The sequence below is a fragment of the Pelodiscus sinensis genome, chromosome 23 (genome assembly GCF_052426305.1).
Source record: "Pelodiscus sinensis isolate ZL-2025 chromosome 23, ASM5242630v1, whole genome shotgun sequence".
In the NCBI taxonomy this organism is placed as follows: Eukaryota; Metazoa; Chordata; order Testudines; family Trionychidae; genus Pelodiscus; species Pelodiscus sinensis.
Window position 1 is genome coordinate 10,104,274 of NC_143074.1, and position 19,352 is coordinate 10,123,625.

At 45.1% G+C, this 19,352-nt stretch overlaps 1 protein-coding gene across 5 annotated transcripts in view; it reads right to left on the reverse strand.

Moving 5' to 3' along the window:
• CDK5RAP2 (CDK5 regulatory subunit associated protein 2) overlaps positions 1 to 19,352 on the reverse strand; it is a 176,797-nt gene that overhangs the window by 97,930 nt on the left and 59,515 nt on the right. For all 5 annotated transcript variants that reach the window (XM_089772988.1, XM_089772987.1, XM_006129080.5 and 2 more), the window contains one exon: positions 9,581 to 9,678. In XM_089772988.1, the coding sequence (XP_089629114.1) occupies positions 9,581 to 9,678 (98 nt within the window). The remainder of the gene's footprint in view (positions 1 to 9,580; positions 9,679 to 19,352) is intronic.

Sequence of the window (19,352 nt, forward strand, 5' to 3'; positions counted from 1 at the left end):
TCTCCGGTCGTCTGGAGGGGACATATCTTCAGGGCAGACCGCCTCATCTGGAGCTCCTGAGGTCTGGTCTGTCCATGACATCTGCTCAGGCTGATCCTCTACTTCAGATATCTGACCTTCTTCAGGATCGGACTGTTGTGGTTGTGCCTGAGGACTGATTGAAGATGGTGTGGACAGGTAGTCTTTCTGCTGTGTGATCCCACTGGGACGCACTGATAGTCCGGGGAATGGCAGCAGCACGTAAGTTGAGAATAGGAGCGGGACCTACAGTAGCTGTGCATTCCATTGCATTGATCATAGTAACGGTCAGAATACGTTGGGGAGGACCATCTGGAAGATGTAATGCTGCCATGATGCCTACAATAAATTGTGCAAGGAGAACGCCTTGGTGAACGTGGCAAAAGCGATGAGCACCTTGCCGGTGATGGTGAGTATCTGCGGCGAGGCAATGTAGGATGTCTCCAAGGTCTAGGGCTGCGCCGCCGCAGTGAATAAGATCCCCAAGTGCCGCGGTAGTGCGTGGCCCCCTGCATGGGGGAATAGTGCCTAGGAGGCGAAGGAGACGGTGCCGGGGAGAAAGTTGGTGAAGGGGAGAGAGCTGTCAGGCACATGGTCGTTTTGCCGGCGGCTTTTCTTGGTGCTACAGCCGCTCTATTGTCCAGCTGGGCATGGTCTCCATTGTCATGCACTATCAGTGCTGGAGAGTGCCCTGGTTCCCCGCTGTGCTCTGCTGTCTCCATGACCGCTGACCCTCCCACCCCATGCCGATGCCTCTGGCGGTGGTCACAGCGTGTCCGATGCCGACAGCTGTGCTGTTGGTGCTGAGCCATCAGCCTGCGCGGCTATCAGTGGCGGCATCAGTGTGTGTTGCACCCCCGGTGCCGCCAGCTGTGCTGGTGGCGCTGCGCTGTCTCTGCGGGCAGCTCTCAGTGCCGGCGCCGGTGTTTGCTGCTCCTTCGGTGCCGCAAGCTATGCTGGCGGTGCAGAGCTGTCTCCGCACATGGCTCTCTGTGGCAGCACCGGCATCTGCTGTTCCGTTGCCGCCAGCTGTGTTGGCGGTGCAGAGCCGGCTCCATGCTCGGCTCTCGGTGCCGGTGCCTGCCGCACCTCCGCTGCTGTCAGCTGGCCTGGCGGGACCGAGCCGACCTCCCATGCGGCTTCGGGGCTGGTGCCGAGGCCACCTTCCATGCTGGCATGGCACTTGCTCTCAGTGCTGGGATGGCTGATTTCTTCGCCGTGGCCCCGGCAGTCATTTTAAGGGCAGCAGGTGCGGATCCTGGCATGCCCGGCTCGTCCCCTCCGTTGACTCTTGGTGCGGGTGCAGCCGGTAGAGAGTGGGTGGGAGATGCCCTCACTCTCTTATCTGGGAAGGGACCAGAGGACTAAGCACTCCTCTGTTGTGCCCCTGTACTAACTGGAGCTAGCAGTGGAATGCCACCTGAAGGCTGTAGAGCCTCATCAAATAAATGCAGCTTGAGGCGCATTTCTCTTTTCTTCCGCGCCCTAGGTGTCAATTTCAGACAGTGCTCACATTTGTGAGGGATGTGAGCTTCACCCAGGCAGCGGATACAAGCCGCATGCCCGTCCGATGCCGGCATAGCCTCCTGGCAACGGGAACACCGTTTGAAGCCTGAGGAACCAGGCATGTCAATTTCAGTTTCTTGCTTTTAACCAGATAACTAAACAGTAACACTAACAATTAACTAACTACTACTATCCTACATGAAACTCTAACAATAACTAACTTTCTCAACAGAAGCTGAGCTTCACTGAGGAGAACAGGGAAGCTCTGCCAGCAACTGAGGACAGTTGAAAGGAACTGACCGGAGCCAGACTGCATGATCAAAGGCATGAAAGCCACGACACACTGACCACGCATGTGCGGTCTGGCTGAAAACTGCTACTGAAAACCTCTGACTAGTGGCGCCGGGATGAGCCCGACACCAAGAGTGGAGCACCCATGGGGACCACTCGAAGAACTGGGAAACCACTTTCGGAAGAAATTTTGGGTGAGGTCTGAGCACTACGTCCTTATAGACTACTATAAGGGGGAGGGGGATAATCATAAGTGCAGTGAGCTTGCTAACCCTTCTTGCTGTGGTAATGGCCTCCAGAAAGTCAAGTTTCATGGAAAGGTGTGTAAGAGAATACATTGCCATTGGTTCAAATGGGGACCCAGTTAGGGTGGTAAGGATGAGGTTCAGATCCCAGGATGGTAAGATCTGCTTTACAGGAGGAAAGACTTTGTTGAGTCCTTTCAAGAACTTTCTCATAATGGGGTAAGAAAAAATAGTGTGCCCATCTATGGGGCAATGCTCACTAGAAATAGCTGGCAGGTGGAATTGACTGAGGAGTTAGAAAGATTCTGTTTCTTCAAAGAAAGAAGGTATTCCAAAACCGTTGGTAGCTTTGCTGTGCGAGGTGTAAGTGGCTTGAGTGGCCCAGATGAGGAAACAGTGCCACTTTTGAGCATAGGTTCTTAATATTCTCTTTACTACAGTTCATGATTAAGTTACAGACATCCTCCGAATAGGCAAGATCCTGGCCTTGTCCGGTTTTATTTTCTGTGTAACTTTGTTGAGAAGTGGAAGAGGTAGAAAAGCATAGCTTGCCATGTGGTCAACTGGGCAGACATCTCCCATCGAGTTCTTGCCCAGACCCACTCAAAAAGCAGTATTTGGGGCACTTCATATTGAGTAATGTGGCAAATAAATCTATGTCTACAAAACCCCACTTCTGGAACACGGAATGCAGGACTTGAAGGTGAATCTCCCACTCATGTTTCTGGCAAAATATTAAACTCAGTATTTAATACTGGTTCGCTGATAGGTGAAGTGATGGTGAATGCACCATTGCCAAAAGGCTGTGGCCTTTTTACACAGATGGTAGGACCTGGATCCGCCTTGGTGATTTATATAAAATATGCCATATTGTCTACGAGTATCCTCACTAACTTACTGCAAATCAGGCTCGTCTGAATGCCCTTAGCTCTAAAATATTGATGTAAAGTGCAGATTCTGAAAGAAGCCATAATTCCTGAGTGTTGTACTCAGTCATGTGCACACCCCAGCCTTCTAGGGAAGCCTCTGTAGTTATGCAGATAGAGAGAGGAGGTTGTTGGAGTTGAACTCCCTTGCAAAGATTGTCGGCCTGTAACCACCAGTGATGGGATTCTTTTACCCTTTTTGGGGGACAGAGAAGCCTATGCAGGAGGTGCTTGTGTGATCAAAAGCAAATGTGGAGCCATGCTTGAAGTCATCACACGTGCAATCTGGCAAAAGGGACCACATACATTGTCACTGACATGTGGCAAAGTAATTGCAGGCATTGTCCGACTGAGATCATGGGGCTGTCGATGACTGTTTGGGCCAGCCTGGCTAGTGATTGAAAATGCTGCAGTAGAAGTCTGGCTTGTGACTGGATGCACTCCAACATTGTGCCTATAAATTCCAGCCTCTGGGAGGGAGGGAGATGTGACTTCTGTGTGTTTATCTGCAAGCCCAGTGTATTAGTCTTTGCTGTGGACACTTGAGCCTCCTCTTTTTCTATATCAAACAGTCATCCAGATATAGAAAAATTATTACTCCGGACCTCCTCAAGTGGGCTATGGCTACTGTGAGGATTTTTAAGAACACTCAGAGCTGAGGAGAGTCTGAAGGGAAGGACCCTGGTGCTAGTAGTGATCTCTTAGGGTAAATCTGAAGAATTTAGATTGTTTGACGGTCAAACTGAGATGTGGAAATATATATCTTGTAGGTCGAGGGATGACATCCAGTTTCCTTTCTCGAAGGATGGAATTATCTTCACCAGGGTTACTATGGTGAAGGGTTGTCTTCTTAGGTATTTGTTTATCCTGTGTAGGTCCAGAATGGGTCTCCAACCCCCCGATTTTTTGGAGTGAAAGCATTGGGAATTAAAAAGTCCTTTCCCTTCTGAGCTGATGGTACTGACTCTATAGCTTATCAACTGTTGCAGGAGAGTCTTGTGAGAGGGGTCCCTGAAGAGGGACAGGGAAAGGGACTGGGTTAGAGAGAAGGAGAGAAAGGGAATGGTAAAAACCTTGGAAATTATTTCTAGAGCCCATGTGTCCATTGTTATTTAGGACCAGGCCTGATGGAAATGGTGCAGGCTGTATCAATGGTGTCTGGCGGTAGGAAATAATAATAACTGACATTATTCTGAAATAACAAACAGCGTGTCTACACTACAAGCCATTATTTTGAAATGACGACGACCTGGAGGACTTCTTACTCCAACTCCTGTAGCCCTCATTTTACGAGGAGTAAGGGAAGTCAAAGGAAGAGTGTTCTTCCTTCAGCTTCCTGCTGTGTAGATAGTGCCAAAAGCCAAATTAAGCTATTTTGATTTCAGCTACACAACTGACGTAGCTGAAGTTGCATAGCTTAATTTGACTTTTGCCCCGCTTTGTAGATGTGCCCTAACAGATTAGAAGTGCAGGACCCTCCCTCCCCAAGGCAAGGATGGAGCTTTGCCACAACTCATATAGGTGAGATTATGTTTTCCAATATGCATGACCTTGCATTTATCAACATTAAAATTTATCTGCCATTTTGTTGCCCAGTCATCCAGTTTTGTGAGACCCTTTTGAAGCTCTTCAGTTGCTTTGTAGTTAGCTATCTTGAGCAGTTTAGTATCATCAGTAAATTTTGCCACCTCACTGATTACCCCTTTCTCCGGATCATTTACAAATATGTTGCCCTGTGGGACACTACTAGTTGCCTCTCTCCATTCGGAAAACTGACCATTTATTCCTACCCTTTGTTTCCTGTCTTTTAACCAGTTATTGATCCATGAAAGGACCTTCCCTCTCATTCCATGACAGCTTATTTTACTTAAGAGCCTTTAGTAAGGGACCTTGTCAAAGGCTTTCTGGAAATCTAAATACACTATATGCATTGGACCCCCTTCTCCACATGCTTGTTGACCTTCTTCAAAGAATTATTTCTAGTAGATTAGCAAGCTATGATTTCCCTTTACAGAAACCATGTTGACTTTTCCCCAACAAATAATGTTCATTTATGTGTCTGACAAGTCTTTTCTTTATTATAGTTTCAACCAATTTGAATTCAACCAGTTCTGAATTTAGACTTACCAGCCTATATTTGCCAGGATCACCCGTACAACCCTTTTTGAAAATTGATTTAACATTAGCCACCTTTCAGTCACTTCGTACAAAAACTGATTTAAAGGATAGGTTACAAACAATAATTATTAGCTCAGCAATTACACATTTGAGTTCTTTCAGAACTCTTGAGTGAATGCCATCAGGTCCTGGTGACTTGTTATTGCTTAGTTGATCAATTTGTTCCAGAACCTCCTCTAATGATACCTCAATCTGGGACTATTCCTCAGATTTGTCACCTACAAAGAATGGCTCAGGTGTGGGAATCTCTGTAACATCCTCAGCCATGCAGATCGAAGCAAAGAATTCATTTAGTTTCTCTGCAATGACCTTACCATCTTTGAGTTTTCCTTTATCTCAACTATTCAGTGGCCCCACTGATTGTTTAGCAAACTTCCTGCTTCTGATAGACTTAAAAACATTTTGCTATTACTTTGAGTTTTTGGCTAGCAGTTCTTCAAATTCCATTATCGGCCTCCCTAATTATATTTTACATTTCATTTGACAGAGTTTATGCTCTTTTCTATTCCACTCATTAGGATTTAACTTCTACTTTTTAACAATGCTTCTTTTACTTGGTTAAGTCACAGTGGCACTTTTTTTGGTACCTTTGAAAAGTTTCCATGCAGCTTACAGGGATTTTACTTTTGGCATTCTACCTTTTCGTTTCTGTTTAACTTCCTCATTTTTTGGCGTTCCCATTTCTGAAATAATATGCCACAGTGTTGGGCTGCTGTAGTGTTTTACCCACCATAGGGGTGTTAAATTCAATTATATTATGGTCACTATTTCCAAGTGGTCTAGCTACAATCACCTCTTGGATCAGATATTGCACTCCACTTAGGACTAAATCAAGAACTGCTTCTCTTCTTGTGGGTTCCAGAATCAGCTGTTCAAAGAAGCAATCATTTAAGGTTTCACGAAATGTTATCTCTGCATCCTGTCCTGAGGGGACATGTACCAAGTCAATTTGGGGATAGCTGAAATCCCCATTATTGGGTTTTTAATTTTTATAGCCTCTGTAATCTCCCTTAACATTTCACAATCTCTATCACTATCTTGGTCAGATGGTTAGCAATATATCTCTACTTCTATATTCATATTAGTAGAGCATGGAATTAGTATCCATACAAATTCTATGGAACAGTTTGATTCATTTAAGATTTTTACTTCATTTGATTCTATGCTTTCTTTTACATAAGTCCCACTCCCTTACCAACATTACCTGTTCTATTCTTCTGATATATTTTGTATATATATCAATAGCCTAATTAAATATCTTTTCAATATCCACATTCAATATGAGGCACTCTACTTCACTCCTCTTACTATTCAGACTTCTAGCATTTGTATATAAGCACTTTAAAAACTTTTCACTATTTAGTTGTCTGCCATTATCTGATTTGATTAAATGGGACTCTCTTTCATTTGACTGTTTCTCATCTGATTTTATCCATATTTTATCTTCTATCCTCTCCTCTTTAGTGGACATAAAGATTCTCTTTTTATTAGATTCTCCCCTAAAGGATGTCCAATCCACCTGCTCCTCTGCACCTGTTGGCTTTCCCCAGCCCTTAGTTTAAAAACTGCTCTATGGCATTATTAATTTTAAGTGCTAGCAATCTACAGTAAACTTCCAATAATCCAGCATCTTTAGGACCCAGAGGGTGCTGGATTATCAGATATACTGGACTATCGAAAGGGGGGCTATGAGGGGTCTGGGGTGGGGGGCCGGTGGTACGGGACCAACCCAGCACCTCAGCTGCTCTGCCCCGGGCTTCCCGGAGTCAGCCACTGGTCAGTTTCAGCAGTAGCTGACTTGGCGAAGTCTGGGGCAGAGCAGCTGGGGTGCTGCCTGGTGGGTCCCGCAGCACTGAGGGGCGGCTCTATGGGACCAACTCGGCAGCACCCCGGCTGCTCTGCCCCAGGCGTCCCCAAGTCAGTCGCTGCTAAAACTGACCAGCGGCTGACTCGGGGAAGCCCAGGGCAGAGCAGCTCCAATTGTCCGGCTGCCTGGAGCACTTCCAGGTGGTGCCGGACTATCAGGAGTGTCGGATCACTGGATGCCGGACAACTGGAGTTTTACTGTAGTTTCTTTTTGGTTTAAGTGAAGCTCATCCTTCCTGTATAGGCTCCCCCTTTCCCAAAAGTTTTTCCAGTTCTTAATCTAAACCCCTCCTCCCTACACCATCGTCTCATGTACACATTGAGACCCTGCAGTTCTGCTTGTCTACCTGGCCCTGCATGTGGAACTGAAAACATTTCAGAGAATGCTACCATGAAGGGCTTGTTCTTTGTTTAACCTTAGACCTTAGTGTATCTTGTGCTTTCTTGCACGTTGGTCTACTCAAATTTGCCATCCTTGCCCATCAACTGCTCCTTTCCAAAAATCTTTCCATTTCATCTTGAGGAGGTTGATGTTTTTCAGAACTCCTAGTTTCCATCTTATTCACATTTTTCTTCTCTTTCTTCTTGTGTTTTCTGGCTTTCATTTAAGGGCAGTATTTGGTACGCGTTCATTTTCCATTCCCAGCCTATACCCCAGACACTGATGTCATGTTTTGTAGATTATGTGTAAAAGGATGCCTTGTCCAGTAATTTTTCTAACTTCTTCATTCATCTTCCTATATCTATATGATTCCCAATATTCTTTTGTGATGAATGCATTCAGTTTTTGTGTATCTTTCTCAATAAGTTGCCATGTCTGACTATCTATTTACCTCCTTTTCTATAAATTTAAAGTTAATGAAGTAATTTTCAAACTCTACATTGATATAGGTAAATATTAACTGAATTTTAAAGATGAAACTAAGACAGGCACTGTGGGCCAATAGGGTTCTGGGAGGGGCACCTCCCCCTTAGGGTCTTTTGGGGAATGAACAGGGAATTTTGTCTAGAGGCCAGGCCCTTGCTCAGGGTGGGCAGCAACAAATAGTTCAGAGCCCCAGCCTTGGTTTGGGGCGGGGTGGCCAAACAAACAGTTCAAAGCCCCCAAGCCCTTGCTCAGGGTGAAGTAGCAAAATAAACAGTGCAGAGGCCCAGGCCCTTGCTTCAGGGTAGGACAGCCAAACACAAAAACAAATAGTCTTAACGTGAGCACCCAGCTGGATCCCCTTGTTCAGGCAGAGGTCCAGTAGCTGCAGGCTGCAATTCGGGCAAAGCCAAGGGGAGAGACTGCCACCTAAGAGTAGGGTGGCAGGGGGGGACGCATGCCCACCCACTCCACTGCATCCCAGCCTGGGGCCGTGGTAGCAGCAGAGCAGTCTGCTGCTGGGTCCGCGGGGATCCACTCCGCAATGTGCTGACCTGGCTCTAGCTCAGCTAAAAGGCAGTCGGCTTTCCCTGGGCTCTTTCCACACTCCCGCTCAGGCTGTACCTAGGTCCAGTGTAAGTCCTCGGGGCTCCCTCCTTTGGGAACCTCTGCCCAGGTGAGCTGTCCTTCCAAGCAGTCAGAGTTGTGGGCCCAGTGGCCCAGGCCAGTCCTCAGCCTCTCCTGGGTGCAGCTCCTCCTGATTGTGCAGGGGAGGCTTTTGGCTCCTTCAGCCGTCGGGGCCTCACTGGCCATTGTGGCAGGCCTTTTATATCTCTGGCCCTGCCTACTGGTTTCTGGTCAGGTGGGCTGTTAGGGCCAGGTGTTGCCACCAAGGCTCTGAGAGGGGCACCTCTCCCGCAGGGTCAGTGGGTGGCCACTCCGCCCCACTACAGGCACATTGGGCTAGATTTTCAAGAGGGCTCAGCAGTGCATCCAGCAACTCACACTGTGATATTGATTTTCAAAAGACCTGAACCCACAATGGGCTATGTTCTTTTGAAAATCTAGCCATTCATTTTGGGTCTTAAGTGATTGATTTCATGGCACTTATGAAAAATCTCAGCAGTGTATCTTTAGGTATCTAAATACCTTTGACAATCTGGCCTTAAGTCACTCAGTTTTTGAAAATGATATTCTGAATTGCCCAGAGTCACACGGAAAATCTGTGACAGAGCCATGGATAGAACTCAGATCTCATGTCTTCTACACCTATGCTTTTGTCACTACACAATGCATTCTTTCATGATTTATTTATTTCATGTGACAGAAGTATTAGAAAGGAACCACCACATGATTTAGCTGCTCTTCAGATAAGTTGCAGTACTTGCATTTGTAATTTTACCTCATCATAAATCCCAGTTTCCTTGAGCAATTCCCAGTTCCATCTGTTATAATTCTTCCAATTTCAAATGACTGGGGGAAGAACATGAGCCTTCCAATAAATTCTGAAAATCATGAGAGCTGGGCTATCTTGTCCATGCCGCCTCCTCTCTAAAGGACACAGTTAGGGCCAATGCTGGCCAAGTGTAAATCCATGAAATTACACTGATTTGACTGTGGAATTGCACCATCTTAGCCAACTGCCAGCACAGATGATGTACAAGCAAAGAAGAAATAACATTTACCTGTCTGAGTCTTTGAGAGTTTTCACCAGAGTAGAATAAATGTGCTTCTCTTTTCTTAAGGCTAGAATCAACTCTTCATATTCAGATTCTTTTTTTTCCTGAGTTAAAAATAAATTAATATTAATCCAAGAAAGTGACTTTCAAGCATGTGTGTATGCATAAGAAAAAATATCTAATTCTCTGGGGATGACAATTATGTCAGTCTCTGACTTTTAAAAGAAGGCAAAAGAACAAGGAGGGCGGGAGCAGCAGAATAGGATACTCATCACAAATCACGCTTGAATCTGAAATCTATTCATGCTACTTTAAAACAAATGTTATTAAAAAAGGCAAATTGTGTTCTCCTATTTACTTACCATGAAACAGTCACATATGTAAGCAGCAGTTTGTCATTTTTATCATAGTACACAAAATAAGCTCCCTACCTCACGCCCCTCCAATTCCCAGTCTTCTCACTTCCTAAAGTTTGCACATTAACAAACCGAGGAATGATCTAGCAGGCAGGTATTTTGAGGGCTTTATGCTCCCTTTTAGAACATTGCTCAAAGCAAGGTATGGACTTTCTGAATTCCCTAGGGGTGCTCCACACTCGCTCTGCCCCAGACCTCACCCCCACTCCACCATATCTCTTCCCCTAAGAACCCACCCTCACTTTGTCTCCTCCCACCCCTGCTTGGACCCTGTTCTACCTCTTCCCACCACATTGTGCCTTCACTCCACCTCTACCTCCCTCCATTCCTCCACCCTCTCCTTCCAGCTCCTCATCTGAACAGATGATCAACAATGGGCAGGAGGTGCTGTAGAGGAGAAAGGGAGGAGCTAATTGGCAGGACCCACCAGTGGGTGCTGAGTTCCCACTAGTTTTTTCATGTGTGCTCCAGCCCCATAGCACCCCTGGAATCAGTATCTATAGTGCAAAAGAATACTTTGTGTATTTTGGATAAAATGAACTTTCTATTGGCAGGAGCTTCTAGCAATAAACTTTGGTCTATTATTTAAGACAAGGAATTCTAAATGACTGACAAAGGCTGAACGTGGCAGATACATGCATCCATTAAATCATCTTCCTGAACAGTCAACCTGCATACTGTGAGTCAGATACTTAAATATCTGCTCCAGAAAAACAAATGATTTACCTCAAGAGCAAGAACTGCAGGTATATTGATATAAAACCACAAACACTTATAGGTGTATGTTATCAGTATGTGCCTCACTGAAATGTCTATTACTTTTTTATTTCTAAGCTGTTCCTTTTCACAGGTAGCATAGCTGTTCCCAGAAACATTTGCTTACAGTTACACATTAAAATATCTGAAATATCAGAGGTTTCCCTATGCCCAGAACAAAAAGTAACTGGATAGCTGTGGGATATCAGTTGGCAAATTATGATTTTTTTCTAAATGGCAACCACTGTGTTTTCTGTTCCTATTGAGGGAGAATAATAATCCCTAGTGCCTGTAATAATGTTTTCTTTTTTGACCGAAGATACAAAAAGCAAATCTCCAGCTTTGTGGAGAAAATTAAGAGTGGATATATTTATTACTCCTATACCTATCTTCTAGAACTGGAAGGGACCCTGAGAGGTCATTGAGTCCAGTCCCCTGCCCTTATGGCGGGACCAAGTACCATCCCTGACAGATTTGCCCCAGATCCCTAAATGTCCCCCTCAAGGACTGAGCTCACAATCTGGGGCTTAGCAGGCCAATGCTCAAACCACTGAACTATGCCTCCTCCCCCTGCCCATCATAGCAACATACATTTAGAAAACAAGAATTAAAGTTAATTCTGTTTCTTCCATATCACAACCACAAGCTTGAAAACTAAATTCTGCAGAGACACTTTATCATTAGTGAACAGATCATTAACAGAGGATAAACCTACACCATGGATTTCAACCAGCTGCTAGTACTTCAATTACAATCCTAAATCAAAGCATTGCAATAAGGACCCAGTTACAGTAAAACCTCATTAATTCATACTAATAACGTGAAGAGTCATTGCACATTACTGACTTTTTCAAATTAACAAAGTAACCAATACAAAAGCAGGAACAGCTGCAATTTATTTTTCATTATTTATGCTAAAACCACATACCTTGTAAATATTCAATTCATTATATATTTTGAAAAAATATTTATGTTTTGATCAACTTAGCCTTCATTACAGGAATCTGCTTAATAGTCCTTCCTAAGCAGAGAGGTTAGGACATCACTTTAAATCTATTAGATCTTTTCAGAAAAGACCCTGTCTTTACATATGCTTGTGCAATGCCCTACCACAGTAGTGGTACTCTCCCGACTGGGATTTCTGGCCACTACTGCAAGAAAGATATTAAAGGGTATTTTATATCCACAAACAACAAGGTATTCAGATTAGCAAAATTTACTATATTTAAAGAGACATCCTATAATCATAGTAAATAAGATTAGAAGTAGTAGAGAAGCTGATTCTTAAGCAAAATTGAGTACTAAAAATTAAAAGGACTAATCTAGTGTCAGAGGAGTAGCCGTGTTAGTCTGGATCTGGAAAAGCAACAAGCAGTCCTGTGGCACCTTACAGACTAACAGATGTATAGGAGCATAAGCTTTCATGGGCAAAGAGCCACTTCGTCTGATGCATGTAGTAGAAATTTCCAGAGGCAGGTATAAATATACAGGCCAGAATAAGGCTAGAGATAACGAGGTTAATTCAGTCAGGAAGGGTGAGGCCCACTTCTAGCAGCTAATCTAGAGGTGTGAACACCAAGAGAGGAGAAAGTGCTTTTGTACTTGGCTAGCCATTCACAGTCTTTGTTTAATCCTGAAATGATGGTGTCAAATTTGCAGATGAGCTATAGCTCAGCAGTTTCTCTTTGAAGTGTAGTCTTGAAATTTTTTTCTGCAGGATGGCTACCTTTAAATCTGCTACTGTGTGTCCAGGGAGACTGAAATGTTCTCCTACAGGTTTTTTATATTGCCATTCTTAATCTCTGATTTGTGTCCATTTATTCTTTTGCGTTCAGACTGTCCAGTTTGGCCGATGTATATAGCAGAGGGGCATTGCTGGCACATGATGGCATATATTACATTGGTAGATGTGCAGGTGAATGAACCAGTGATGATATGGCTGATCTGGTTAGGTCCTGTGATGGTGCCGCTGGTGTAGATATGCGGGAAGAGCTGGCACCGAGATTTGTTGCATGGATTGGTTCCTGAGTTAAGAGTTATTGTGGTGCGGTGAATAGTTGCTGGTGAGAATTTGCTTCAGGTTGGCGGGTTGTCTGTGGGCAAGGACTGGCCTGCCTCCTAAGGCCTGTGAAAATGAGGGAACATTGTCCAGGATGGGCTGTAGATCACTGATGATGTGTTGGAGAGGTGTTAGCTGAAGACTGTAGGTGATGCCAATGGTGTTCTGTTGGTTTCTTTCAGATGCGGTTGTACCTTAGTGCTTGGCTGTAATCAATGGATCGTGTGGTGTGTCTGGGATGGAAGCTGGAGGCATGAAGCTAGGCATAGCAGTCAGTAGGTTTTCGGTATAGGGTGGTGTTTATGTGACTGTCACTTATTTGCACTGTCCAGGAAGTGGATCTCTTGTGCAGACTGGTCTAGGCTGAGGTTGATGGTGGGGTGGAAGCTGCTGAAATCGTGGTGGAATTCTTCCAGTGTCTCCTTCCCATGGGTCCAGATGATGAAGATGTCATCAATGTAGCGTAGGTAGAGAAGGGGCGTTAGTGGATGAGAGCTAAGGAAGCGTTTGTTCCAGGTCAGCCATAAAAATGTTGGTATATTGTGGAGCCATGCGGGTGCCCACAGCGGTGCCACTGGTTTGGAGGTATATATTGTCACCGAATCTGAAATAGTTGTGTGTGAGGATAAAGTAAAAAAGCTCAGCTACCAGTTGTGCTGTAGCATCATCAGGGATACTGTGCCTGACAGCTTGTATTCCATCTATGTGTGGGATGTTTGTGTAGGGAGCCTCTACATCCATGGTGACCAGGATGGTGTTTTCTGGAAGATCACCAATGCATTGTAGTTGTCTCAGGGAATCAGTGGTGTCACAGAGATAGCTGGGAGTGCTGGTGGCGTAGGGTCTGAGCAGAGGACTAATCTAGACTTTCAGTGGACGATTAAGAAGTATCACAAAATAATTTGTGAAAGCATATTAGAAAATACATTCAGGTTGGCAGACCCAGAATTTCATACCAAAACTTTGGAACTGTAGTGGGCCAAGAATAACTACTAAGCATAGAGATCAGACCATTGAGAAGTTTGATCAGTAAACCAGTGGTAGACAAAAACAACTGAAACTGACATTCCTGAAGTTTTACTCTGCTCTAGGGAAATGGCTAGGACTTTTAGACATCCATCATGGTTGAAACAAAACTAAGATCTAGCTGGAAAGGGTGTAGAGGTGAAGGAATATCCTTCTCTGAAAACCAATATCCATCTATGAGAGCACAATTAGAAAAGGAGGATTTCATGTCTGTGCTGGAAGCTTCCTCATCCCACTGGCTGTGGTCGTTATCACCAGGAACAAAATAACCAAGACAGCTGGGCTACACAAGTGTGTGAAGAGTTCAAGGGTAGGATTCATTAACTTAGTACTGACCATCCTGTAACTTCTAGTACTGGGAGATTTCGGCAAAATAAATCCCTCCTGAATACCAGAACCAGGACCGTTAGAACAGTGTGTGTATTACTAAAATGAAATATACACTTCAGACTAGAATAGTCTTAGGAGAAATGAACACAACAAGCTTCATGGGTCCAGTCAGGACTCTGGCCAGTTTGTTGTGAACTGTAAATTCAACAAGCTACCTATTAATTAGATAAAAATGTGAAGAAATGTTATTTTTACATTTCTGAAAATCAATAAGGATAAAGAGAAATAGCATGAGCCACCCTGTCCTTTTCGGTGTACTATTATGTCACTGCCATCCTAAACAAGGTAGAAAAGTGAATTATTCTGAGAAAATCCTCAAAGGCTTATAAAGAGTAAGGCAGACATGTAACATACATACAAGCCTAGACTACTATGTTATAGGAATTAATGAAACATACACCTTTAGACATATAGTGGTAAGGTAAATATGTTAGTGCAGAAAGCTGCTAGACGTGTAGGATAGTCTTGTAGTGAAAACTTAATATGTCTATGTAAGGAGGCAACCTAATTCACTGAAGTCTGAAAATCCATTGCTAAGTAAAGATGCTAAAGGACTTGGAGGGCTATTTCCATCTAAAAATGTCTTAAAATGACAAGTGATGGAAGGAAAAGATATACATTTCCATAGTAGGTAACAGAATAGCATGGTCACCAGATCATCTAGTTTCTTCATGTAAGCACAAGAGTTTTCCAATAAAATCTAGGTCATTTGGAAATGTCTTCCGGTTAAAGTCTGAGTGATTGAGAAGATGCTAGAACCTACACAACTCCTATGTAACTAGACACCCCAGAGGCTGGCAGCTTCTGCCAAGACTGCATTGAAATGAGGTCAGACAAACAGTGTGGGGTTCTTAGGAAGAGCAACATTGCCAGATATCACTGAGCCATCTGTCTAGAGAAAAAGAATGGCATAACAACTAGGGATGTGAATGGTTAACCAGTATTACCTGTACTGGGTGATGCTTACCAGTTACAGTTAATCAGCGGGGACTAGACAAGCCCCCCACCTGCTGTGGGAAGGGGGCTGCTCCAGCCCAGTAGGACCCACCGCAGACAGGTGGAATGCTAGCCCAACTTGAGCAGCCCCTGTCCATAGCAAGCCTGGCGTGCTGAGGGCAAGGGCATTCCAGCCCAGCTGGAGCAACTCCTGGCTGCTTCCATTTAAAATGAGTAAGCATAACATTTAATCAGTTATCTGATTAAATGGGATTTTACATCCCTAATAACCACTGGGACTATTGGTGACTTTTCTTGGCACGTTATACTTGCAACAGTTGGAAATGCCATAAAGAAGCACCAGTCTCATGTTTCTGCTCTGTAAGGCAGAAGTGGGCTATATATGCTGTGACAGGGCAGGTTAAAAGGCTTGATAGAAGGGGAGAAAGGCAGCTCTGGGGAAAACCCCCCAGCAATTACCCTTGTTAATTAGGAGCAGCTGAGGCAGGGAGGCTATAAATCAATTAAAGAACAGGTAAGCTGACTTCAGGTTGCCACAGGATCTCTTTAACAAGCTTCCCAGTGGGGGAGAGCAGAGAAGGAGTTTGGAGAGTGGAGGTGGAGCAGAACTAACAATTGATAAGGAGAATCAGAAGATCCGAGCAGAACATCATCAGCACTGCCAAAGGCTGCACGGGGAGGTGAGGGGCTCCAACAGGGAGTGTTAGGAGGCTCCCTTCCTGGCAGATGGCCAGAAACTTCAGCCAGTGGCTAAAGAGGACTGTTTACCCAGCCCCGACTGGCCAGGGGCATTGGCCCCAACAATCCTTTGTTTTGCCAAGGGACAGAAGGTCAAATGCGGAGAAAAGGCAAGTGGGACTTGTACCACAGGCCCTAAGCTACGGGATAGTGGGCAGAACAGGAGTCTGGGACCCAGGAGTGGGACAGACCCTGCCACAATGCACTGACCCCTCTAGTGCATTGTAACCCCTCTTTTTCCTCTCTGGGTTACTCGGGAGCAAGTCACAGTCACATGTGTGCCGGGGCGCCTGATGTTTTAACATAAAAGAAAATCCTGAGTACCCCAGTGGTGATGTTGTTAAATTGGGGATTCCCTATCCATCGCCTTGCTCCTAAAGCCGTGGTCACCAACCAGTAGATCGCGATCTATCGGTAGATCTCAGGGGCTCTAAGAGTAGCTCTTGAGCCCTCTCTGAACTGCGCGCCTGCGCAGTATTTACATTAGATTTCCTCATTTGAAGAGCAGCTACTCGCTGAGCAACAACACAGGTGAGTAGCTGCGAGGAATGGTGGGAGCTGGGAGGTTGGGAGGGCTGAAACACCCCAGCCAGCTGACTGCGGCTTTCAGCTGAAAGAGGCTGCCCCGCGCTCCACCTGATCGGCGGCTTCTCCTCTGCGCCTGCCCACGTGGAGCTTGGTGCACTCTGGCTGAGCGCCATGGCCAGCTGGCCGGGCAGCCACTTCTCTTCCCTCCAACCCAGCTGCCCTGCGCTCAGCCCAGGGAGGCTGCATCTAGCTCCAGCTGTGCTGGAGCAAGCTTCCCAGGCTGAGCGCAGGATCACAGATGCCCATCTGATGGACTGTATATGACTAGCAATCTCAGACTACAACCCAGACTTCAAGACACTGGCAGATACTGTTCAGTCACAGGTGTCACATTGAGACTTTGTTATTGGAAGAAAAAATATATAATTATCAATACTTGATTTTAGATTTACAAAATAGCGGAGAACAAAATGTATAGTTGTAAATGCTTCATTTGACATTTAAATAGCATGAATTAAGAACAGACCATTTATTTCATAACTATAAACATGTGATTTTAATTTTACATATTGCATAATTTAAAAATAAACTGTTTAACAGAGTGTATAAGGGCTGGGGATAGCAAATGATGGACAGGAGAATAGAGAGGGCGGGGCTTCAAGGAAGGGGCGGGGTGGTAGATCTTCTCCTGTTCTGGGACTTAAAGTGATCTTGGGTGTAAAAAGGTTGGAGACCACTGTCCTAAAGAATATACAATAGCGGTGCCGCCACCTGGCTAGCCCTGTACACACTTATGATGTGCCTTGGGAGCCTCCAGGAATAAAATCATTCTAGTAATAACCTGGAACTAACGCCAAGACAACAATTATAAATAAGATATATCTAACCAATTACATTAGAATTAACACACCTTTACTTAACTTAAAGAAACAGGGTTGAACAGATTAAAAATGAACATAATCAATTAAAAAGTACACAAAGAAAGAAAACTCATCTATCTGGCATTTACACTACCACCGTTTATCCCACCCCAGAGTGTGCACTCCTCTGGATTCAGAGTCCCAGACATTGCTTCCATGGTCGTGCCTGAAGGCCTTCAGCTGGAGGGGATACAGCACTGTGCAGATTCTGTGTGTGCTAGTCCAACCTGAGCAGCCAACTGCAAAATCTCTCTGCCACTGGAGCAGGCTCCACCAAATGCCAGCAGCTCTGGTTCACTCTGCCTCTCTTTGGACCCAGAGTCAGTCTATTCTCTGAGGTCTGTCCCAGACAGCACTTTCTCAAAGAGCCCAGTTACTCTCAGCTACCTTCTGTGCAGGCATATGTATGTTTTTCCCAGCCACAGGCACAACCAGGATCTCCCCCCTTCAGGGACAATCAACAGCAGCCCCCAAAGTAGCTTGCTAGATCTAAGCCCCAGCAGTAACTGGCTTTACTGCAACACAACAGCTCCTGGACTGGAAAAGGCCACACACCAACAGCTTGGCTCCTCTCTCCCAAAATGGAGACTCCTCACTCTCTGTATAGCCTGGAAGAGACAGCCCTTTTTTCCCCAAGAGCTCATGGGAGTTGTAGTCTCTAGGGCTAGATTGCAGCACAAAGGATTCTCCCAGAAAAAGTCAGAGGCCCCTTTAGTAAGGGGACTTCACTTGAATGGAAGAAATGCCTGTTTAGAAGTTAGTCAATATGTAAATTCATCCATTTCACTCATCAGGTAGTGAACAGCAGCACCACATTTAAGCAAGGTGATGCATGGACATCAAACTCAAAAAGATGATTTTAAGCCAGGGGTCGGCAAAAGCCTGTCAGCGGGTCAGATCTGGCCCATCTGTCTTTGATCCAGCCTGTATGGCAGTTCAAGGCCCTACCCTCTAATGCATTGCCTGGGAGCTGGGACATGTGAGCCCTTTTAACTGCTTCTATTTGAAGGGCTCACGCCTTCCCCTCACCTGGCAGGCAACACATTGCCTGGCAGCCACAGGGAAGACATGAGCCCTTTAAACAGAAGAAGTTAAAAGGGCTCGCACCTGCTGGGCAGCTGTGTTGACTGGGAGCCATCCAGCAGGCACAAGCCCTTTAAATAGAAACAATTGAAAGGGCTCGTAGCTTGTGCCTCCATGCTAGCCCTTTGCCTGGGAGCCAGGAACTTGCAAGCCCTTTCAATTGCTTCTATTTAAAGGACTCGCCCCTTCCCTATGGCTGTCTGGCAATAGCTCCAGGGATGGCATGAGCCCTGTAAATAGAAGCAGTTGAAAGGGCTCTAGCATACCCAGTTCCCAGGCAAAGTGCTTGCAGTGAGGCTGGGAACAGCAAGCCCTTTAAATAGCAGGAATTGAAAAGTCTTGCAGCTCCTGTCCCCCGCTAACATGATGCCTGGGAGCAGCAGAGCAGACACGAGTTCTATCAACTCCTTCTGTTTAAAGGCTCTGCCCTTTCCATCCGAGGCTCCACTACTTCTGCCCAAGGCTCTGCCCTTTCCAGGGCAGCCCACAGCCACTTCAAAATTTTTTGAAGTGGCCCCCTTTCAAAAATTATTGCCCACCTCTGTTTTAAACAATAGGATTACTTTACCAAGAAAGATTCCATTCCTGATTTTGGTGATGTATAACAACTTTAGCTTCAAGAGACTGAATGCAACAACTGCAATGTGCTGATCACAATTTAACAGACAGGCCACATGTTTAAAAAAAACATGTCAAATGCATCACTTTCCAGTCTTGATGACTCCGCAACAAAGTGCACAATTGAGACATGTCTGCAGTATTGCAACAACTGCTTCAATTTCAATTCTCATGATCACACAGTATCAACTCCCTAAATAGTGAAGTAATTATAACAAAAGACAAGCAATGAGCCGATATCAGGATTTGCAGTGTGCTTTGTGCCAGCAGAGACGTCACCCCCATAG